This window comes from Pyrgilauda ruficollis, unplaced genomic scaffold, assembly GCF_017590135.1.
Source record: "Pyrgilauda ruficollis isolate IOZ18807 unplaced genomic scaffold, ASM1759013v1 scaffold18, whole genome shotgun sequence".
In the NCBI taxonomy this organism is placed as follows: Eukaryota; Metazoa; Chordata; class Aves; order Passeriformes; family Passeridae; genus Pyrgilauda; species Pyrgilauda ruficollis.
Genome location: NW_024516984.1, coordinates 1702910 through 1727197, shown reverse-complemented (window position 1 = coordinate 1727197; position 24288 = coordinate 1702910). Strand labels below are relative to the sequence as shown.

At 39.3% G+C, this 24288-nt stretch overlaps 1 protein-coding gene across 1 annotated transcript; it reads left to right on the top strand.

Moving 5' to 3' along the window:
* The first annotated feature begins 10775 nt into the window (after window positions 1-10775).
* OTUD6B (OTU deubiquitinase 6B) lies at window positions 10776-21208 on the top strand. Its single transcript, XM_041464480.1, has 7 exons — window positions 10776-10927; window positions 13394-13548; window positions 14627-14722; window positions 16125-16437; window positions 17929-17990; window positions 18592-18698; window positions 19194-21208. Exons 1-7 carry the CDS (start codon window positions 10837-10839, stop codon window positions 19276-19278), a joined length of 909 nt encoding a protein of 302 aa, XP_041320414.1. The 5' UTR covers window positions 10776-10836; the 3' UTR covers window positions 19279-21208.
* The last annotated feature ends 3080 nt before the right edge of the window (window positions 21209-24288 follow it).

The following is a 24288-nucleotide window of genomic DNA, read 5'->3' as shown; positions in this document are numbered from 1 at the left end:
CAAACAACAACCAAAAAAATTTACTCAGAAGGAATAACACCATTTGTTTCTGTAAGCATTACTTGCTGGTCAGTATGGAAAATTATTTTTGTGAACTTCTTAATTAGGTGAAGGGAAATACACATCAGCTTTGGGGTATTGTTGCTTTGGATTTAAAGAAGCTGTTGGATTTTCTCTTTTCTTCTAGATGATACACTGCAAAGGTATAGAAGGCCCTGGCTGGTTGCTTATTAATAGGTTCTATCAATCTGGAGATAAAAAGGCATGAAGCACTTTGAGAGAGGGATGGAATGATGGCTGATATTAAGTACCAACGCTGCTTTGAAATGTTAGAAGTAGTGCTTTTGTACCTACAGCCCTGTAGTTAATATGTATAATGTATATTAATGTATATTAGCTATATAATAATGTTCAGCTAATTCTTTCTTCATTTACCAAGGGCTGTATCTGTTACACGTTCTGCACCTTTACAAATAATTCAGTTTTCTCATTTCAAATCCATTGTTGTCATACTCCAGCTCATCCTTCTTCATAATTAATTTGCAAATCACTCCATGTGAGGAAAGTCTGTTGTCAAACTCAACTACTTAATCTACTCTTTGTAAAAGTTGGAGCTAGTGTGATAAATTTCAGAATATTTGTGGGGCCCACTCACTTTGGGATTGCACTGAAGAATTTTGCACTGAAGTTTGTCCACCTGTTTTGTAAATCACTTTTAACTATTTTATTGCCCTGGTACTCAAATTTACAACTCCGGGTCCTTACCCTGTTTACCTCTTGCTTTGTCCTCCTCTCTGTTCTCACTCAGCTTACCCCAGTTTTCTCTTGCAGCCTTGCTTCTTGCCAGAGATATCTCCTAACTCCACCTATCTATGATAGGAATCAATGATTCTTTGCCTCCTCCTCTGACTACTAGTTCCACTGTTCATCCTCCAGTTTTAGAATTCATAGGATCATAAAATAGTTTGGGTTGGAAAGGACCTTTAAAGGTCATGTAGTTCCAGCCCGCTGCAATAAGCAGGGACACAGTCCACTAGAACAGGTTACTCAGGGCCTTGTCCAACCTGACCTTGAATGTTTCCAGGGGTGGGCCATTACCACCTCTCTGGGCAACTTGTTTCAGTATTTTGCCACTCTCAGATTTCTCACCCTTTGTCAAACATGCTTTCTCCAATTACCTCTACAATCCTCTCTGTTGGATCCAGACACTCCTTTCTCTTGTCAAAGCCATTATATCTCTCACCAACAACCACCTCTACAGTTCCTTTCAGAACTCTCAGTCAGTTTTCCCTTTCCTTTCCCTGTGCCAGGTCACCAGATTCCTTTTCTGAATCTTCTGCTTGTCTTTTCCTCATCCTTAGGGCAATCAAGCAGATTCCTTTCTTCCCCTGCCCCAGGGTACCCAGAGATGAGAGCACTAGAGGTAGGCTCCAGTACCCAGCCCTATGGATAGTACTGACAGTCCAGGGTTGGGATTAGAGGATAGGCCTAGGCTGGTACTTCATCCCTGGCCAGAAGGTTATCTGACACAGACAAATACTTTTGGTTGAGCTGTGACAGTGATTATGTATGCTAGAAATTATGGAGAGACTTCTGTATGCTGAAAAATTTTACAAAGGTATAACTGTATTTTATTGATATAAGAATTTATAGTGCACAATTCACAGCGCAAATACTTAGTCATATATTTGCCTTGATGTCTATGTACAAGTAAAATGCAATTTTAGCTGGGATTCTTACTATTGAATGCTACTTTGAGAGTCTCAGAGATTGCAGTAACTGACCCTTTACTCATTTTAGCAGTTTAAGGAGTACTTAGGGTTCCTCTTGTCTTTTCTTTCATTATCGTGAGATATGGGAAGATTATCTGGCAAAAAAAAAAAAAAGTTTGCTTAACATGTGACACTCTCTTTCCTTGTTTTACAACAACAAGATGAGCTATAGTTGGCAATTCCACAGTGTAGAAAGTAAGTGAAGAGCATGGTGAAAATAAAAGAGCATAGTGAAAATGACAGCAGCTTCAAGGGGTTTAGCAGAGCCTGGATTATTGGCCAGGATTCTTTCCAGGACTATACCAGCAAAATGTGATGATATCCAGTGCTAACCCTGTGAAACCCAACTGACAGTGTCTGCTGAATGCATTAAGGAACGATACTTACATACTGAAAATCCCAAATGTCCAATTTCAAATACTTTTTTCCTCCTGAAAAGCAGTGTGAAGAGTTGTGGCTGAGCTTTTTCTCTTTGCTTATTGTTTCTGGGCATCTAGAATGCATTCAAGTCACCTCTTGTCAAGCAAAGATCATGTCTCAGTCATACAGCCAAGAAAACTGCTTAAAAATCTAGACTCATGGGTTTTTATGAAATACCTTGCTAAAATTTAAAAAAGCAAAACACTGCAAATTTCACAATACATCTGCTGAGGTTGGCAAAACGGTGCTAGCACTAACAGACACATTTCTCAAAAACAATCTTCACAGAAACCAAGGACATCTCCAGGCAACAGCCACAGTTTTTCTGTACCCCAGCATTAGTAAGACAACTGTGAGTGAGTGACCCTGAATCTATTTGCATTAACAGAAACCTAAGATTTTTTTACAACTTCTGATTTTACAAATAGAAAAGATAAATACATTGGTCTCTGTAAGCTCAAAAATATCAAACCCAGAAATAAGCCCCACTATTGTGTTTAACTGATAAATGACTCATTACAGATTTTAAGTGATTTTATATACATTAGGTCCTGACTCTTGTCAGATTTTTGTTGAAAAATTATTAGAAAAGTTTAAAAGATGAGGGATCTCAGCTGAAGATATCCTGCTGCAAAAGCCTGATAGCACTGTTTTCAGCAAACATAAACAAACAATAAGAAAATCTCAGCTAGTTCATTTACTGATTAAGTGAACTTTCAGAAAGTCTGTTGTACATATACCATGCTGGGGGATTTTAGGAGCCTAACAGCACTTGCCATATTGAGCTTTATGTTCTGTGGAGGCTTCATGGCAAAGTTCGTGTATAGTCCTTCATTTATGTAGACTAATTGCAAACCTTACTGCCAGCCAATTTTAGGGCATAAAGAAAAGGAGAGTTTAACTACTTTTCCTTCAGTATCTGGGCTCAGGTGACTCAGATTCACTGATTATATAGCACATAAATCAGAAAACTCTCAACAAAATCTTAGCAAAACAACAGAGCCATTTCAATTTTCATGTATAGCTGCAACCAGCCTAAAATTCACTTTAACACTCTGCAAGAAACACCTTATAAATAATAGGGGAAAATGAGATATACACTGATGTAAAAGCAGTAAGACAGTTTCTTTGCTTGACCAATGTTTTATATCATTTAGCTGAGTAAGACGTGGGCAGTCTTTACTGCTGTCATGAAAACTGTCTGCCAAACAGTTTATTGGCTTTGCAATTGAAGAAATAAAATCAAGATTTTTGGAGAGTAACAAAACTAGTGGGGGTCCCACCCCAGTTTACTTATGAATGAACAACCAACCTTCCTGAAGTTCAGATGTTACTAAATACTGTGACACCACTGGGAGAATGATACTAGAAAGGATGTCAAAGTGCAGTACTTTAAATATCCATGCATACTTTCCTCCCCAGAAAACAAATATGAAAGAAAGTGAGCACAGCAACTGGTTAATTCACTGTCCAAATGAACTGATATCACAGGTATGAAGCTATTGACTTCAGTGACTAACTTGGCAATATTCAGTCACATTGCAAAAGAACCCCTTAATTCTGAAAGTTTCAATTTTGTCAGTGTGCAATACAGACTGTGCTTAGTACAGAGCCTCTTAAGCTATCATTGATTTCAATGGGAGGCTCAAATTCCTACAGAATGGATTAATGAAGTCATACATTTTAATACCAAAAAGGGCCATTATGGCCATCCACTCAGACTGCTTTGAATTCAGAAAGTCAGTAAATGCTGCTTGCATGATGTCTGTAACTTAGATCTGAGCTAACACATATCCATAGGAAGTATTTCAGTCTTGATTTAAAGACCTGTGTGACAGCAAACCTATCAGATCCTAGATAAAGTGCTTCACAGTTGGTTACCTCAGATTTCAGTTGGTTTTTTTTTTTGGTTTTTTTTTTTTTTTTCCTCCTTTCAACTTGCAACCATTATGTTTCATTATGACTTTATCCGTTAAACCACCCTTTCTACTCAGGAACCAGATAAACTGAGCTTCCATGCAGGAAGGCTCAAGCTAGGTGCTCTAAGACTATCAGAGAGGAAAACCAGAATATGTGGAAGGGAAAATGCTGATGAGCTGGCAGATCAAGAGACCCCTGAGGAATGAGGGATCCTGGTGCAAGCAGGCAAGGAGCAGGCTGGAACAGGGAATGCCCCTGGAGCAGGGGCAGGCGCAGGCAGGGAGAGAAGGTGGAACACATGCTGCCCTGGCAGTCCCACAGAGACATCTTGACTGCAGGTCCCCTAATGGCAGTTTCCCCAAATTCAGGTGCTTTTTCCTTTTATAAGAGGATTTCTGATCAACCAGATGCCTTTGGTCTCCACCCCCCAGGCTATACTCACACTTGGCGATACCGGAGAGGGTCATTTTCTCGGGTCTCAGCAAATGCCTCCTGCTGCTGCTTGGTTGATCCTCTCTAGCTCAGCTGCTGCTTCCCTTTGATAGGCTCAAAGCAGACATCTCCATGACTTGTGATGTGTTTTTCTTCAAGCAGTAATTTGGTATCAGTTAGTTTATAATGCTGGGTCCTCTGTTTTCAGTATTTTCAAGGCCTTTGCTGTTATCCCACATTAAACTCCAGTTCGCAACAGCCGTCTTGGCACAAAGCTTCAGTTCCCAGGACAGGCTCTCACCACGGGCTGATAACAAGCACAGCAGGCCAGAACTGGGGCATTGAGCCTGTGGGCTGCTGCTAACGATGGAAGTGCTCTTCTTAATAGCTTTCATTTATTCCATTTATTTCATGGCAGCAGAGGAAACTCACCATTAGCTGGCTGTGCAGCATGACCTGCCCAGCATTTATGGTGCTGCTGTTCTCAAACATGTACTCCCTCATACTTAGTGTGCACTAAAATCTCCACTCCTGTGTCAGTTTGAGTTCAGTTATATTAAGTGTTGCTCAAATGAGGCTGGCTTTAATCAACTCAGGACTGTCCATTTGGTGACTTGAAGTATTTGGTTGTTGGTATTTATTCTATATTCTTTTGGGTTACTCCTAAAGATATGGGAGAAGCCTGGACTAAAACCAGTGGTCACTGCAGAGACTTCACTGGATCCCTGTAGTGACTAACCTTTGACTGGGGATAGTTCAGCTGCAGGGAAGGAACCTCAGCTATCTTTTTTTTTTTTTTTTTTCTGAAAGATTTAAGGCTGTAGCCTCCTAAAACAGAAGAGAGCTCAGCCTGCTTGAATGACAGACAGAGTGTGTCATATGTCTGAACATCTAATTGTAGTGTCTTGTATGGTAAAACAAGGATTTTTTATTTTTTTTTAACTTTGCTGTAATTTCTAACATTCTGAAAAAAACCCCTGGAAATGTAGAAGGTTATATGTTAAAGAAACTCCCCCATCTGACGAGTCTGATGGCAATCTGGGAGTCCCACTTGCACCACTCCAAATTTTAATTCTGGGACAGAAGCCCCTTTGCAGCAAGTAAATCCAGTGACGTAACAGGTTTGATTCCCTACACACCCCACACTCAGACCGACGTTCCCTTCATCAGCTTGATCCCAGGTTCCCCATAGCAGAGTCCCAGATGTCCTGTACCTTTTAAGTAATTTAATTGTGATGCAGAAATTTAGAGAGCCTCTGGAGGCTCTGGGAGCCTCTGGGGAAGAATCCCCAGTGAAAAGATCACGGCGTTTTTATACCCTCACAGTCTGTGCATCTGTGCTTCAAGCACCTCTTGATCCAATGGTGATTTTAGTCTGGGGTCTTCTTGTTGTTGACTGGGTCCTGCAAAGTCTCTGTGTGACTGACCATCCCTGCCTGGCTGGTGCTGCAGGTCCACGTGCCCTTTGTCAGGCAAAAGGTCAGTGCTCCTTCATGGCTCCTTGCTTGTGGTTCCAGCCATCCAGAGCACACTGAGCACATCACACACCAAGCAATCTGAGCTGGGTGTATTGCTCAACAGTCCTCCTCCTAAGGTACTGAAAGGAAAAAGAAAAAAATTCTCGAGGCATTTAACCACTGCCTTTACATGCAGGATTATTGCAAGTAACAAACATAACAAAATTAAGGCTACCAAGATTACCACAGGGCAGAATACAAATTCATAGATTATTGTGCACAAATACTCAGATTATTAAAATACAAAATCACCAAGGATTCTCAGAAGTCTTTTACTTATCAACTGATTGATCACCCATTCTTTGTTTGATGTGAGAATTGTGTATCCAGTTTTCCCTACCTAAAACTTAAACAGCAAAAACTTGAAACAGTGAAATAAGGACAGAGTAGAAAAGTACATGGCCTTCTCATTTTGGTGCTAACTTAGATTTTCTAGAGACTACCTTAATTAAAACTTCATCTCCAGGCTATATATTATACACCTGTATTTCAGATGGCATGTGCTGAATATCCTGTGTCAACAGTACAGTTTGAGGGCAAACAAAGGTTGACTTCCTTCATCTACTGGGATGCTGAAAAAAACAGCTGTTAAATTATTTACAATAAAATAGCCATCTTTAAGTGGTATTTGCAAAAGTATAGTCAAGGGGCCTGGCACCACTGGGTGAGGGGTCACTGCATGTTGGTTAATCACCTACAAATCCCTCACAAGTACTCAGGGTCTCCATCTAACCTATTCTGGTTTACCCAGAACTCTGAAAATACAGCTTTCAATATTTCTAGTATCTTCTGTTCATTTTTGAAGCTCTCAGTAATCACACCCAGGGCCATTATTGAATCCATTCCTTTTGGTGACACATGCACTTCTGCATCTAAGCCTGTAGAAGGTCTCTCCCTAACAAGCACACTGAGGAATCTTCTTCTAATACAAATCTTCCCAGCACACCCTTATGTCCTATCATTGCTAATACAGGTTTACTTAAATTTTTCCCTGCCTAGTGGTTCCATGTATGCATACTTTGTCTGTTATTGACTCTCTTGGGGCAAAGTTTAAGAGGGATAATGTGGCTCCTGTATCTACCAGAAATTCAACAATGACACCCAATCCCTACATACTATGTGTCCCTGTTGATCTGGGTGTTCTTCACAAATTGTATATTTCTAATTGTATGGCTCCCTCAAATTCAGTAGAATTGCTGGCCTCTAGTCATTGTGACAATCTATCCTTGCATAATTACTCCCCCACTTAGTTGGAAAGGCCATTCTCTTTGCCTATGTCCTAAATTTCCACAATACCAACATTCCATTTCCACATTCCTTTTCTGTCTCTTTCTGCTTTCTGGTTTAGGTCCACTAATTGTATTTGGTCTTCCTCTCTTCCATTTTCTCCCCTGGAGATTTCCTGTCATGGCAACAGCCATGAGATTTTCCACTTTCTCCAATTTCCCTTTTCTCCTCTACTTGCTTTGCCCTCTGTTTTTTTCTTTCTCCCATCACACATGAATACTGCAACACATGAATTTTCTGTAGTTTTACTCCCTGCCACCCTGGCATATGCTCCTTAAATTACTTTTGGCTGTCTGCTGCTGCCTGACCGACAAAGACACTAATTGCAAGTGTACCATTGAAGTTTTATGAAGCCATTGCTCCATATTCTAGCAAAACCTGTTGGAAGCAGCCCCAAAAATCTCTAGGATTGTTGTCCATTCTCTGTTGTTAACTCCCTGTGTGTGGAGACACGAGGCTTGACTATTTCAGAAGGCTGATATCTTATATATATATTTATATATATATATATCTTTAGTATCTTTAGTATAGTTTTAATGTAGTATTTTAATATAATATATATCATATATATCATATATATATCTTATTATATATATTATATTAAAATACTGCATTAAAACTATACTAAAAGAACAGAGAGAAAAGATGATCAGAAGGCTACAAAAAACAAGAATAAAATAGAATAACAAAATCTTGTGACTCTCAGAGTCCGATGCAGCTGCATCTGTGACTGGCTCTTAATTAGAAACAACCAACATGCACCAATCACAGATGCACCTGTTGCATTCCACAGCAGCAGATAGTTATTGGTTACATTTCTTTCCTGAAGCCCTCAGCTCCCCAGGAGGGGAAAAATCCTAGCAGAGGATTTTTCATAAAATATCATAGTGACAATTCTCTGTCTGCATTCCATTATTTTAGTCCAATTAACCTTTCATTCCCCATGATCATACTGCTTCTACCAGGTTTTGAACTCCTGTCTGACATGCAGGCCTGTCCTCTGTGGTATTATCAGTCCAATTCGGGTCATTCATTGGCCAGGGGTTCCTGTTTCCTTCTGTCTGCAGTACCGGTTCTGCTTTGCTATTAATTAATTTTTCCCTTTCCCCTGGCCAGAGCAGTTCTTTCAAACACACCTGCATGTCCCCCGAGCTTGGCTCATGTCCAGTACATATATTACAGCTGAGCACATTTCTTGCTACCTTCCCTCAGCTTTGGCACCTCACTTCCCTATAATGCCAAATCACTCGGACTCCACACTCCGGCTGGTTGGTAAACACTTGGAGTAGCCCCACAGGAGAAAAGTTAGACGGTGTTGAAGGAGCATCTAAAGGACAGGGCGGTGCCGTGGCAGAAAGAGCGCCGGCATTCCTGCTTTGGAGATGAATCCCGCGATCCGGCAGGGCGGTGCCGATGCAGGCAGAACGCCAGGGTTCCTGCTTTGAGGCTCAGCCCCTGCCACCGCCAGTGTCACCGTCGGTTCGGCTTCCCTCTGCTGACTTCTCCGTGCACAGCTGTTCCAAGCATAACAATAATCCATGTGATCTGGGAATCCATTTTCCAGACATTGCCGCAGGAAAGTTAATTTGTGTAGATCAAAAAGTGCCTTGTGATGGCCATCGTTCTGCCTTTGAGCTACCACTACAGGTTACAGCCGGCCAATGCTCCTGGCACAATTACTGCCTGCTCTTCGAATAACAGCAGAGTGTTATTAAAGGTTAACGTGCTGTTAACCTTTGAGTGATTTAATCGTGGTGCCACTGGGGGTCTCTGGGGAAGGACCTTCCCAAAAAACGTCACTGGAGTTTTATTCCCAGCCTTCTCACAGCTCTTGGTCCAGTGGTGGGTTTTGGTCTGGGGTCTCCTCGTCCCGCAGAGCCTTGCAGTGACCGGCCACCCCTGGCTGGTGTTGCCTGTTCCCACTCACAGCTCCTTGCCTGTGTCCCCAGCCACTTTCCCAGCCAAGCCACACCAAGATATCAGCAAGGGGTGTTTTTCAAACAGTAAAAACCGGTATTCTATTTTTAAATATACAGTATATTCAAGAATATGTACTAAATGTAATAATATTCATACATAGATACATATATATACACACATATGCCATGTATAAACTGATACAGAGCATGTATATGTTAGTTAAACCAATTCCAACGCAGAATTGTCCCTTTTCTGGATTAGCAGAATATTTACAAGGCCACCCTAGTACAGTGTTATACTGTTTTCCTAGCTAAAAGCCAATTGTCCCCCTTCTCTTTTCCTAGCAGATCTGTGATGTCTTTTATTCTAATAAGATGTGAATAGCAGGTAGAAGTAAAAGGAAATTATATTTTCAGATGTGGACATATGAATCTGAAAATCATTTACATTTCAACATAATTCTAAGGGGGATCTAAAAAATAAGTGGTTCTATACAGCAAAGAGACTGATATATCATGTTATGATTCTGTTTTAGACTTGTGTACTTTTTTCACACTTGACACTGTACTTCATAGAATCTCAGGATTGTCTAGGTTGGGAAAGATGGATATGATGTCCAACTGTTAACCCAGCACTGCCAAGTCCAGCACCAAATCATGTCTCTAAGAAATATATTTACTGGTTTTTAAATATCTCCAGGGAGGTATTCTTGTGAACATTCTGTTCATAAAAATGTAAAATGAGTAACAGCAGTGACATTAAGAGTCAAGGACAGATGCAGTTCCATTACCAGTTTTTGATCAGTTTCAGTAATTTTAAGCACCATTAAAATATTAACTTTTATAGGCTGTATTTTGTTCATATCAACTGAATGTTCCACAGTGTTGGTGCCTGCACTGAACAGAAAAGCATCTCACTACGCGACAATTTGTAGTTCTCCATTTGAGGTGCTGATTTGACCCCAAAGGCGAAGTCTGGGGGTCAAATCTTTTTCCTGTAACAGTCTTTTTACTGTAACAAAGATGTTTCACTTTCTGAGTAGTAATTTCGCAATGATGAGGAGACACAAGCACCGCAACTTAGAAAATCGTGAGCCTTTCTAGTGGTTTTGAGCTGCATGAGAAAAACTAGCACACTGTGTATTTTGCACAGAAATGAACAGGTTAAAGATTTTTTTTTCCCTTAATGTGACAAATTGCGTAACAACCCTAACCGATTCCCTTCTCGGTTTAACAGGATCTACCTCTAGTTGAACTAAACCTATGGCTTTTTCCTAGTGCAGACTTGTCCACGGGAGTCCTTTACCGGGACATCACGGCAGGAGCGAGTACGCCGCAGAGATGAGCGGACGGAAACGCTCACAGCCCCTGAACAAACCCAGCACTTCCTTTCCCTTCCACGTGCCGAACCCAGGCCCGCGGACCGCCCAGGCGCGGACCCCGGGCCGCTCCAGCCCCTCACGCCGCGGCTGAAGCGGCACCGGGCGGGGCGGTGCCGACGGAAGCGCGGCGAGCTCCCGCCTCCCGCCGGGGTCGGGGGTCAGCCGCGCCCGCCGGCTGCGGGCGCCCATGGAGGGCTCGGAGGACGAGGAGCCGGGGCCCGAGGGGCCGCTGCAGCAGCTACTGAAGAGGCAGCGCAAGGAGAAACGGGAGCTCCAGGGTGAGGGGCGCCGTGCCCGGCGCAGGGCGGGCGGGGAGAAGGCTGGGGAGCGGCGGCGGGAACACGCGGGGCCGGCTGGGTCCCCTCTCCGCCTTCCCTCGCAGGAAGCCCCGCTCGGCAGCGCGAGTAGCTCGGAGGGGCGGGAGGGACGGCGGCGGCTGTGGAGAAGGAGGGAGCAGCCCTGGCAGTGCCCTCGCAGGGGGACGAGGACGCGGTAGCGAAGCGGTGCGTGCGGGCAGCGGTGTGGCAGCCGGGAGCAGCGCTGGGCGTGCGGGCGGCCTGCGGAGCTCGCCATGCCCTGGCCGCGGGAGCCATCGCCTTTATGCTGGCCGCTTAATGCTGGGCCATCGGCGTGATGGTCGCGGTTTGGTACTTTGGTTTCAAGTTGAAGAAGGTGTGGGTTTTTTAAGGCATTTTAGATTGAAAAGCCTGCATAGGGCTCTTCCTGCCCAGACTGTTACAGTGCAGTTGATCGGAACTGAATTTTCCTGTCCTGTCCTGCCATAATAAAGTATCTGTAGTAAAAGACCTGAATGGTCTTACAGTGCTTCAGTGTGAACTTGTAGCACTTTGTGTCATTTGACCTACCCTATTACAATATATTAGTATGTAGAGGTCTGATAGATGGATTCTGTTGAGTTTCATAGTTGTTATAACATTTTTGTTAAGCCTTTCTCATTGCTAGTATATTGATACGACCTTTTCCATGTTTGGGTTTTTTTTTTTTTTTTGGTATGTAATGAAATAGGCCCATTTGCAACCTTTTATCAGAGGGTTAAAGAAGGAAGGAGTCAGGTTGCACATTGTCACTAAATCTTTAGGAACTTACTGTTTTGAAATGCCTGTTCCTCCCTTAGATTTGGTTGAAATTGAAGAGGCGTAGGAATCAAGCATTGTCATGTACTCAATACTCTGGCGTGCATGGCACCTTCATTGGGAGTGGCTGAGGAGCAGAAGGTTTTTACACGTAGAGAAAGTGATAATGGTAGTTCTCCACTACCAAATGGTGGGAGGGGTATATACAAGGCAGAGTCCCTTTCTTCCCAGTTGGGAGAGGCAGGTTACTTATAGGTACATGTTTGCCTGCTAGTAAAATACATTCATGGTATGTGCATTGATAACTGTTTACCGGAGAGCAAAACTTTTGTGAGAATTAACACTAGGTGCATCTCCGTCTCTGAAGATCTAACACCTTCTCCGGTTGATGGTACTTGTCTCCACACCTCCCTCCCCCCTTTCCACTACCCATACTCTCTCCTGTGTATTTGTGTGTGCCTTTTATGTTCTGGATTCCTTTCTCCTCTATTATGTTAATTTTAATGAACAAAGGTGCTTTTCTGTCATACTCAGCTTATTCATTTGTGGGGCTGAATGCTTAACATAAATCTTTCAGTATCTGCATTCCTTCTGCCTCCCTTTGAAGAGTTTCATTATCATTGCCATCATCTTCAGCTCAATTGGGTCAGTCAAGGATGAAGGACATGAAAATGTACAGGTGATGAATAGCAAGAAGGGTGTTAAATAATTGCTGCTGTGTCTCTAAAACAGTGAATACAGAAGTGACAGATATAGTGACAGAGATAGTGGGAGTGTTCGTTTAGGAACACATGAGAAGAGAGGACTGTGGGGGAATGTGGTTGTAGTTTCTACTATGTAATGGATGGAGCCAGACTCATCAAAGTATAGAGGACGGATTAGAGACACGGGCTGAAGGGCAACAAGAAAAATATTCGTGGGAAGAATAAGGGAAAATATTTTCATAACAAGAAAAAAGTTTCCCAGAAGAGTTGCAGAATTTCCATCCCTGGAGACTGCACAGTCACCTGAACTAATTTTAGGTGCATCTGAATTAGCATAACCTGATGTAGCTTTGAATTCAGCCCCACTTTGAGCAGGAGGTAGAACTAGGTAACCACTCGACACCATTTCTATCCAAACTATTTTGTGATTTTAGAAATGAAGCATTGACTTACAGCCTAGAAATACTTAGGGGCTTTAATCAAGTTAAGATGTTTTTGTTTTCGAATACCCATTTTGCTTTTAGAAACTTTGTCTTAAGGATGGGTAAACTCAGTTTTTAATTTTAGTCTGCTGCTTGTGTGATTAAAAAATTACGCATCTTTCCTGTGAGATTTGATATTTTGATGCCCACATAATCTTTCTCAAGGCAACAGGCCAAAGTCTGCTGCATTGATGAAGTTCATATGTATTTTTATCAGTAACCTGGCATAAGTTTTTCTCTTTTTCAGAAAAAGAAAGAAAAGAAAAGGCAGTTTGCTTCTTTTAAGAAAAAATATAGCTATTTGGAAAATATGAGAATTTGAACCGGCAGTCTCACAGCTAAACTATTATACTGATTTGTTGATGTTTGTAATTAGTTTTTCTGTGTGACTTGCAGTCATTTTCTGCAATGATCATAGAGTATATATTAAGAAATAATGTTTAATTACACTACTTCTCCAACAGCAAAAATTCAAGGCATGAAAAATGCTGTTCCCAAGAATGATAAGAAGAGACGAAAACAGCTGGCAGATGAAGTTGCCAAACTAGAGGCAGAACTTGAACAGAAGCACAAGGAGGAATTGAAGCAGCTGAAGGAAGCTTCACCTGAGCAGAATAAGGTAGGTGCCCTAACTTCAGCTGAAGTCATACAGCTACAATTTGTGTTAGGGCTTTTTTAACTTTTAAAAATTATTAAATAATACTTCAAAGTAGTTATCCTATTCTTCACAGTATTAGTAATTCTTTTCAATTTAGGAAAGCTTTAGCTGTTACAGTAAATGGGCAGTGCTAGAAGGGGCATGTAACAGTGGGGGATTTTTGTTGTTGAGCTCTTTTGAGAGAGTGGCTTGGTTGCTTAAAGAATCACTGTAAAAGATATTTCAAAAGCAGGTTTAATATAAATTTGCAAAAGCATGACAAAATTCGATGGCAGGATTTACTCTGGTACTGAATCCATTGATGAGGCGTACAAGAAAAATCATTACACAAATGCCAAGCTGTAACAAAAATTAAATGTAGAGTAGGGGGAAAGGTACACTACCGCAAGTAGTATTTTGTGTTGCTTTTAAGGCTACACGGGTAAATCAGTTATGTTAGAGAATTATTTTTTAAGGTGCTGTTATATTGCCACTCTGGTTATCTTATGTAGACTGTTCAAGTATTGATAACCTTCAGCAGGTGTTTGACTCATCCAGTGTGTTTTGTCTTGCAATTTTGTCAGCAGTGTGACTGATCTTTTTGTATAGCTCATACAGTTACTGGGTTAGGTTTGTCATTTTTCTTGAGAAGTTCAACTCTATCTTTTTCAACTGCTAGTTATGCTTTGATATAGAGGATGGACCCTTCTGCTCTAATTGTCACAGAACTTGGTAATGGCTGTTTGGATACCTCATAGGCTGGCACGGTGAGGGAAGCTTTTCCTTTCAGCCAGTAAAGAGTGTTCCACCAGTATGTTAGAGAACATACAGCTTAAATTTGAGATGCACATGACTGTTGGGACTACAGAAAAGTAACAAAATGCAAGACAGTAGTTTGAGATGTGACATGCTTTGATGGCTTCTGTGCTATACATAGATCTTTGTGGTTAAACTTCATAAAAATACTCTGGAAGAGAACTTGAAATTGTTTCAGAAGATGCATATCTTTATTACTGTTTATATTAATAAGAACATTTAACTTTTTTTTTTTTCCTTTTAGACAGATTCTATAGCTGATGGGGTTGCAAATATAGAGCTTGAAGGAGTGGAACAGCAGATTCAGCATCATCGAATATCAAAAGCACAGAAGAGGCGGGTATGACTTCATGTTAAACATTTTGCAAATAACTGATTATCTTCAGCTAAATTTAACTGTAATAGCCAAAGGTAAACAATTTTGCTGGGGACATTACCTGGGTAATTCTGTATTGATGCTGTACCTGCTGAGTGCCTTGAAAATCTGTTAAACTGCTGCCTAGAGATATGTAAGAATTTTATAAATAATTGTACTTTTGTACCCTCAGCCATGAGCCAGGTATCAGAATAGGTCAGGAAATGGGAGCCATAAAAAAGAAATCATGTAAAGCAAATTATTTTTAAAAGACTTCCACTAAAAATATTATTAAAGAAGTAAAGTAATTGAATTAAAATACTATGTGGAAATTAAGCAACTAGTAGTACTTTACACATTTAATGAAAGAACATCAATACTGAAGAAATTCTGTAAAATATTGAGTTGTTAAACATTATCTAGTGTCCTGTTCTGCTAGGCTTAGATCTGGTTAAACATCACATGTTGTGATGGATTAACATTCTCGTTGTACCTGCATGAATATTGGGTCATGGCCAGGGGAACACTGCTTTATTGCATATTTCATCCCCTGTTACATGATGGCTACGAACATGTTAAAAGGATGTTTATAATTTATGGCACCATGTCTAGGCAAACCAGGAACTCTGGTCTAGTTTTCCCATATTCTTATTGCCTAAACCAGTCTGGTCTTGATTTGTGGTGAATTTTAAACATCAAAATGGAAAGATCATTCTTCGTACTGCTTCATTTTTTATTTGCTTATTTACTTTGATTTTTGTTCCCTTGTTAACATCAGTGTGAACTTAACGAGACGTTCTAGGAAAGTAATTTTTTTTTTTTTTATTTTTACATCCCTACTAATATTCTCTACATGCATTCTTATCCATCCTTTAGGTTAGGAGCAGTCTTTTATGATGTAGAGTACCTGTCCTGAGGGAGTTTCAGTTCGTGGCATGAGCTCCATTATGCAGTCATGTACTTAATTGGTAGATCTCACACTTCTTATGAAAGAGCGATATTTTATGATGTTTAATTAGAATTCCCGTACTTGAGTGTTGAAACAGTTGATCCTGAAGAAAGCACTATGATTAATAGACTTTATATGAGTGTTGTAAAGTGTTATTTTGCATGTGGATATAATTAAGATTTCTCTTGTCAGATAATTTTGGGTGTGGTTAACTGTGGAGGCAGTTAAGATATACTGGTCACTTAGAATTTGCTAAAGTTTGGGTTTAGGAGGTCCCCAAGATCAGTCTGAATCAGATAGTACTGATTCAGACAAATATTTTATAGAATGTACTGAGAAAACATTGGAAGAGTTAGAAGCAAGCACTAATCCAGGAACTGTACAGGCATATTCCAAATTTTAACAGTTGATGTAATTTTTCTGTGTTTTTAATCTAAGGATAAAAAAGCTGCTTTGGAGAAAGAAAGAGAAGAAAGAATAGCTGAAGCTGAGATACAAAATTTAACGGGTGCTAGACATCTTGAAAGTCAGAAACTTGCCTGCCTATTAGCAGCAAGGCACTTAGAGATTAAACAAATTCCTTCAGATGGCCATTGCATGTACAGAGCTATTGAAGATCAGCTCAAGGATCACCAAAATTCCTGGACTGTTGCAACTCTGAGGAACCAAACAGCAAAGTATATGCAAAGTCACTGTGATGACTTCTTGCCTTTTCTTACAAACCCTAATACCGGAGATATGTATAGCAGAGGTAAGACTTGCAGCATGTGAGATTTTAAAAACTATTGTAACTGTTTCTGATAAATCTCAGTCTCAGTTACAGCTTAATTGGGAGTTTTATGGTGTTTGTAACTTTGTTACTTTATTGTGTTCTGTGGAACACAAAATGATGATCTGCTATGAAACTTGGTACACCTGAATCTCAAGTTAAATATATATTTTTAAATTAATCTAGGAAATATTATTTGCCTTTGGGAAAAAAAAAACCAAAAAACAGAACTTGCTGGTTACTAGATGATGTGAACTCATTCTGGGATGTGATTTGTTATTATAAACAGCTTGTCTAGCATGTTGGGATGATTTTCTTGTCAAGTTTTATATTGGTGTTTTCAATACAGGAAAGCTGTTAAAAATGGGTATGAAATCAAATCTAGTTTAAAATAGTTTGAATAGATGCATTTGCTTATTCTAGCTTATTTTTTCACTGCCAAGTGTTTTGGGACCGTTTTTTTTTAAAGTATTCTAAACTAAAAAATAAAAAGAGCTTTAGTGTGAAGCAACGGTGTAGGCTGACTAGCAGTGGCATTTGTGTACCTCTTATTTGAGCAATACATGATTTATTCATTATGCCCGGAACACTACAAAAATGACTGCATAAATTTCATTAACTTATGAACTATGTTTGTTTAATAGGCATTGCTGTGGATTTCATGTGGTCACTGAGTGCTGTCTTTCCCATGTTGACAGATTTTTGTCACAGGTTAAATGTGTCCCAGGAGAATACTGAATAAAATACTGCACAGCAACAAGGAATTGTGCTTTTCTGTTATAAAGGAAATGAATGATAAGTCATTCTGGGCAGTCTTCAGAAAATCTGAAGAGTCTTCTTTCTTAAAATCTGTAAGGTTCAAAAGCTTGAGGGTTTGTAATTTACAAACTTTAAACTTGGTTTCTGTAGAACATGATCTGAAAAGATCAGCTATTTACAGAGGAGCTATTGAGAATAAACACTTCATAGTTTAAAAACAAGGCAGCTAATCTGGAAATTTAAAAAAACCCTAGCCAACTGTTTACCTACATGCAGTTGCAAGATTTTTAAAACATATCTGACACCTGGCTAATGTAAGAACTAGATATGCTACTCACTGTCACATTCTTTTCTAAAGTTTCTAAACAGCTGCTGAAACTTAATGTGAAGGAAACTGCATGCAATTTCATGTGTGTTGTTACCTGTTGTTCTCTGAATAAAAAATTAAAGTATTAGCTATACATCTTCTTATACTCTTTTTTATCTCTCTCTTCAGTCTGAAATTTTCTTTTCAAAACAGAATGAGTTTGGGGGTTTTTTGACAACTGTTTTTCTCTGCTTTTCTTCAGTGAACATACATATTTTCCTTTACAACGTGTTTGTACTTTTCTGGCTCTAGTTTGCATAATCAGTGCTTTTCCAATCAGTGCTTTTCCTCACTTGCTTGTTCTCAACCAAGACAAGTACTAAAAGTTGTCTTTTCTTTCCCTGCAGAGGAATTTGAGAAATACTGTGATGATATAGCAAATACAGCTGCATGGGGAGGTCAGCTGGAAGTAAGTATTGTATTGATAATTTTTATTTGTGAAATTCTGAAGTGCGTGAATATACTTTAAAAAAAAGGGCTTCTTTAGAAAGAGTACCTGAAGACATAAGGGAACACAGTCATAAATAGCTTATTAAGAACTTTTTCTTGTGGTTATAGGTTGTTTTCCCACCAGCTTTTCTGATGGTGCACCACTGTTCTGATGTATTTGACAACGTGCAATTTAGTGAATTCATTTGGTATAAATATCATTAGAAAGACTGACACTGTGAATGGGAAAGTATTGTTAGGTTGTTGTCATGTAAATGAGAACTTGAGCTTCAAAAAATACTTATTTGTTTTAGTTTGTCTTATTTTTTATGAAAGAACAGTTAGTAAATTAATGAAACTAGCCCATTGTTGTATCCTCTAAACAATGATTAGTTTAAGGCAATCTGTTTTCAATTAAAGTTTTAAAAGTTAAAATAATTTTGCTTATTTTAATAAAGCTTATTTTCTGAACATATTTCTAATGTTATGCTTGAACCACCTGCTAAAATTAAATGTCTAGTCTTCCTGTCTCCTACCTCCATTGTCTTTAATCCTGTTGCTAAATTGTTTTTGTCTTAAAGCTAAGGGCTTTGTCACACATTTTACAAACACCTATTGAAGTAGTGCAGATGGATTCTCCTCCCATTATTGTTGGTGAAGAATATTCAGGCAAACCAATAACACTTGTGTAAGTATATAATTTTATCACTTAAATTTAGTGCACTTATTTCTGTAACAGAGGCCTCAGCTTTGATTCTCATCTGCTCTGTTATTTTCTGTTACGCATCTGATGTTGAAACACTGCTTGAGTAATGGTTGTGCAGGTCAGAAACTGTTTGTGATTGACACACTTACTGGAGAAATTGTCATTAGACAGTGTCTGATGTATATCAGGCTCTGATTTAGAGAATGCTGCAAGGTCATTTTACCTGGTAAATAGTTACAAAAGAATAATGACATTGATATAAGATGGAGAAAACTTTTTTCCTTCTTCAGGGTATTTGTCAAACTGGAAGTCACTAGAATTAAAAATTGTCTTTATTAATACTCTTCTGTGTAATGATCCTATATATTTTTGTTGCTAAAACTTGACTTTATTTCAATTGTCTTCAGTGCTGTTACTGTTTGGCATGATGCATACTTTTTGTTAAACTGAACACTATTTCTGTAACTATTTTTTTAGGTATATGAGGCATGCCTATGGATTAGGAGAACATTACAATTCTGTGAAAGTTCTAACAGACACTGCTACAGAGAACAGCAGCTAGCATACAGAAGCTGTACATTCACATGGATAACAGTTGCATCGTGATGTGTTGGGCTCCAGGAAATTCCCAGTAAGACTGGAAAGTAAATGGCATAGATTATAAATTAAAAAAAAAAAAAAACCAAAAACCAGGCAAACAAAAAAACAACAACAAAATAAAAGGCCTGCAAGGTTTGAGTATAAATCAGACTTGGCTGTTGATTTATAACAAAACCAAACAACAATATTTTGAACTTACTGGTATTAATTATGTTTGGAAGATCTTCTGTAAAATGGTGGCTGTGTACATCAGGTTTTTTTCAATAGAGCTTCCTCCAAATGCTGCAGAGAAAATATCAAGTAGTAAAAATTTGTTTTGGTTAATCTGCATTTCTGCTGGAGATTTAAGGTTACCTGAAGGTCCCTGTTCCATTATCTTTGTCAGATCTTCACGATAATGGAAGAGTTCAGGCATTTGAAATAACTGATTGTATTTTGCTTATGGAATATTATCTACAGTGTTTCTTTAGTCCTATCAGGATCTAATTTTAACAGTGTAGTATTGATTCCCTTCTTTATTTTGGCAGAGGGCTTTTTTTGGAGTTGACAGTAGGAATTCAACTCTTGTGCATTGTTATTTATGACTGTACATTATACTGTCAGTGCAAGTTAACTGCACTGTTCATTCTCCATAGTCTTTCAGCTGTGCATTTCGGTGAATCCAAAATCTTAGAGCTCCTCAGTGTCCTCACTTGAGGTAGTGAAACTCATCTGAACTTATTTCTGGATCTGCTGATCTAAGCACTTTGTCATCTGAAGTGTGATGTTTTATAATGCTTTAAACAGCTGGTTGCACACAGCTCTAGAAATAATCACCTTGGGGTTTATCAGTAACTAAAGGTGATCTGGGAAAGAATTAACTTTATTTTAATTGCTTCTTATGATGCACAGACTTGAAAGGTTTTAATATGGCTTGACTTTTTACATTAGAAATGTAGATTGTTGTCTGTAAATGTGACTTCAAAATTAGGAACATACTGAAACCAAAATTTGAATGCAAATGTTTTTTAACAAGAGAAGTTATTTTAATTTTTTTAAGCCTTTATCAATAAAAGAATTGTCTGTATTTTACTGCTGCTGAGTTGGTTTGGAGAAAACTGGTTCATGAAGAGATAAAACACCTTTGCCCTGGTTTGAGGATTATGACCTAACAGTATGTATCTTGTAGTCCTTCAGTAAAGCTAGCCTGCAGAATGTAAGTCTGCAACTTAGAAACTTGCAACTCAGAAAAATCTGTTCTTACTTAAGAGGGAGATACGTGATCACTTTAGGGGTCAGATTATGTCTGATTTAAAGCACTTTGAGAGAGAAGGGGTAAAAAATACCAGATAATTACAGCAGGAGTCTTTGGACAAGCAGTTCTTTCAGCTGGTGCCTGCCAGGAAAACAAAGTATTAACCAGATCAGGAGATTCTACCTTCTTATTTATCTGTTATAGTATAACAGATATAGCTGGTTTATATACCAAACCAGCTGGCTTACTGTAAAATTTCGTTTACTACCTTGATTGTATTAAATGATGGTTTTAATTTCAAACAAAAAATAGGATACAACAGCATGGAAAAATATTTCTATTCATAATGCCATTACAAATTTCACTAAAAATAGTAATAAGTACTCTTCTCTGCATTGCTTAGAATTGATGTGATGTAAAATGTACATGCTGCATTTTATAGATACACAGTTCTTTGGTTTATTTGGGTTTCAGTTTTGTTTGATTAACTAAGAGAGAAAGATGCCAGAATTGGGGAATACCTGTACCAAGAGTTTGTCATGTTGAAGATGTTTACAGTTTGTATAAAGTAAAATAATTTAATATAGTGAGTGAAAGATCCTTGCTCATTCTGTATGGGACTTGCCAAAAAATAATAAATTGGTTTATTTGTGGCAAATCTTGTTGGGGTCAGTTTTATTTTGTATTCAAATAGTTCACTTATTTCCTAGTATGAATAAACTTACCCGTTTAAGTTTTAGGATCCTACTGTAATATGAATTCTAAAACAACTGACTGTATTCAGGCAGACAGAGCTTCATTCCATATGAAATTAAGTTGTTTCTGAACAAAATTTATCATTTGCGTTTTAACAGTTAAACTTGAGCTCTTCTGAAAAACTGTGTTTGAAAATACTGTTGAACTTCCCCATGCTTAAAAGGATGAAGTGAAACTGAGAAGGGGGTCTTCTCACAATTAATCTTTTAACTTCTTTGTCAGATTACATTTTTCTCTGCAGAATAACACTGTTTACTTTGAGTGTGTTTCTGTAGCTTTCCTTGCTTTTATCTGTAATTCACTTTCTTCAGGCACTATTTCTTTTAAGGACTGTTAGGTATTTCTTGCAAGATTGAGATTAGTTGCCAGCAGGAATGCCCACATGAACAGGAGGGAAGCTGTCTAGTGGTCTGCAATAAATTGTGTACAATATTCTGAAAGAGAAGAACGTATTTGTTGTTGAAAACAGTGATTACATGTGGCTCTTAGCGCTTGTCCTTGTCCCCTTCACTTACTCTGCACCAGTCTCTGCTCTGCTGTGCAGTTATGTGGGCTGCAGGCAGCCCCAGAAAGGGGATGGGAGATGGGTGGCAGCCAGAGGGAGTGCAGACCTGTCATAACTTATTTAAACAGTAAATTAATTAATCTAATAATTTATTATTTAGATAGTAAATTAGTTCAGGGAATTTTTTTAAAGAAAGAAATTATATAAAATGCAATGAAGGTGTGACGTCCCTTGTGCACTTTTGTACAGTTATCAAAACTTCTCGTGTTTATGTATATTAAAATATTGCACAAAGCTAAAATGTAACTTTTTTGTGTTGAGAGTGGCAGAGCAGTGGGACAGGCTCCCAGAGAGGTGGTGGAGTCTCCCTCTCTGGGACATTCAAAACCCACCTGGTTCCTGTGTAACCTTCTCTGGGTGACCCTGCCTTGGCAGGGTGCTTGGACTGGATAATCTCCAGAAGTCTCTTCCAACTCTGGTGATTCTGTGTTTCTGTAAGACACAGTGAAGAGGGGATTTGTTTCACAACCACTTGCTTTGAGGCAAAATTGTCAGTAGGAACACTTTTTGCCTCCTCTTCATGCTCTGTTATTTTTAACAGGCAATTGAACAGAGGCCGTGATAGGCTGCAGGGAAAAAAAAGAAAACAACCAACCAGTGCTGTAATTTTGGGTGTATGCAGAACATATCCCCTCTGCTCCTGTGACTCCAGGAGTAAGATGTGCTGGCAGCACTGTGACTGGGTACATCTTCTGCTTGTGGGATGGTGGCTGCCCCTTGGTTGAGTTGTGCTTGAGTGTAAAGTGAATTACAAGAGTGAGAATTCCTGGAGCTAAATGCACGGGTAGAGTCAATGGGGTCGGGAGGGGCACTCTCTGGCACTTTGGGCTGTGCATTTTGCCCAGTTCCTCCCCCAGCAGCACTGATGGCCTTGCAGCTTGTGGATTCAGTGATGGGGGAGTGAGGACAGGCAGTGTCCCTTTCGTGGGCAGTCCTGCTCTGACCCTGCAGAGGTGTGCTGCATTAGAGGCATCTGCAGGGGTGTAGCTGCATTCCTGCCAAAGGAGCCAGTGATAAAGGTCCTGGAGATGGCCTGAAAGCTTTGGGGAGAGTGGCCATCAGAATGTCCCATCTGGATCATCTGGGTACTTTGGGCTGTCATCTGTCATGGACTTGTTGCAAGTACAACTTTCTGTTTTTAGCCCTTGAAGCGCAGCCTGCCTCCCTCTGTCTGCCAGCAGATCTCCTGGGGTGTATTTATGAATGATGTATTTATTTATGCCTGTGTTTATTAATCTATAAGAAGTTAAGCAGACTTAAAAATAGGATCTGAAACACAGAAGGCATTTTCTGTACTTTCCTTGGCTCCAGTGAGAATGCTAACCCACCAAGTCCTTTGTTTTGAGCAACTAATAAAAGCAACAGATGGTTGCTTTTATTGATTGATCACTAGAGGCATATGATAGATGTACTTTTGAATACAACTAAAATCCTTAGCAATTGCCTCTATGTTAGAAACAGTTATATCATAAAAAGAATTATTCATGCACAAAAATATTTGGTAAAATTCAGAATAAACTGATGTAGTCTCTGTGTTGAAGATTAAATAAATACATCAAGGTGTTAATTGAAAAGCTTTATACTATTTACAAGTTAGAAAAATTGGAGTGCATAAATTTATATAGTAAGCAGATTAAAAAATATTCCCAGGAGCTGTATTTTCTGCAAAGGCTCCCTGAACCTCATCAGTTCTGCAAATATTTTGTCATGATATATGAAGGTGTTAGATACATTAAGAATCGGACGTGCTGTGTTTGTCCAGAAATGAAAACCTTCCAGATGTGAGTAATGCTGTTTTATTTTTTGTTGCTCTTTTTTTTCCTTTCTTTTGAAGGATAGTATTATGAAAGTATTTGAGCAAGATCTCTTCTTTGAAATCATTATGTAAATCATGAAGATGCACATTGGCAACTGCATTCTGGAAGGTACATTAATATTCTTTTGAGAAAGCTAAGGATGTGGAGATTTTAAACTGATAATTCTTCCACACACATATATATATACACACACATATATCCTCTAAAATCAACATATGAATAAAACGTCAATAGTATAAATATGCAATAGTTTGTCATTAAATTCTAATAAGGCTCCATTGAGTGGGGAGTGAGGGACATCTAATGAGGAACCATTTTTCTTTTAGCTGTTTGCAGAATGCTGGAGCACAAAACAAAAAGAAACAGAACAGGGAAACTAGTTGTGAACTGGGGATGCCTGCATGAAATGTACAAAATTATTCAGTGTTGAGGAATGTTCTGGGTGCTGGTGGCTGGGTGTGCTGCGCGTTGTGCCCTGGCTGGGAGGAAGTGGCTGGAGCCCCAGGCAAACAGCTGTGAGTGTCCTTTTACACTTCAGTGCTTTTCAACGTTCAGAGTTTGGTGAGCTCCTTGTGAGAGTGTTCATTGCATCTTCACTGG

Bases quoted from the DNA above. Each gene is read 5' to 3' on its own strand.
- OTUD6B (XM_041464480.1), top strand. From the start codon at position 10,837: ATGGAGGGCTCGGAGGACGAGGAGCCGGGGCCCGAGGGGCCGCTGCAG. The intron at 10,928-13,393 runs GTGAGGGGCGCC...CTTCTCCAACAG, and splicing joins GGAGAAACGGGAGCTCCAGG to CAAAAATTCAAGGCATGAAA. The intron at 13,549-14,626 runs GTAGGTGCCCTA...TTTTCCTTTTAG, and splicing joins CTTCACCTGAGCAGAATAAG to ACAGATTCTATAGCTGATGG.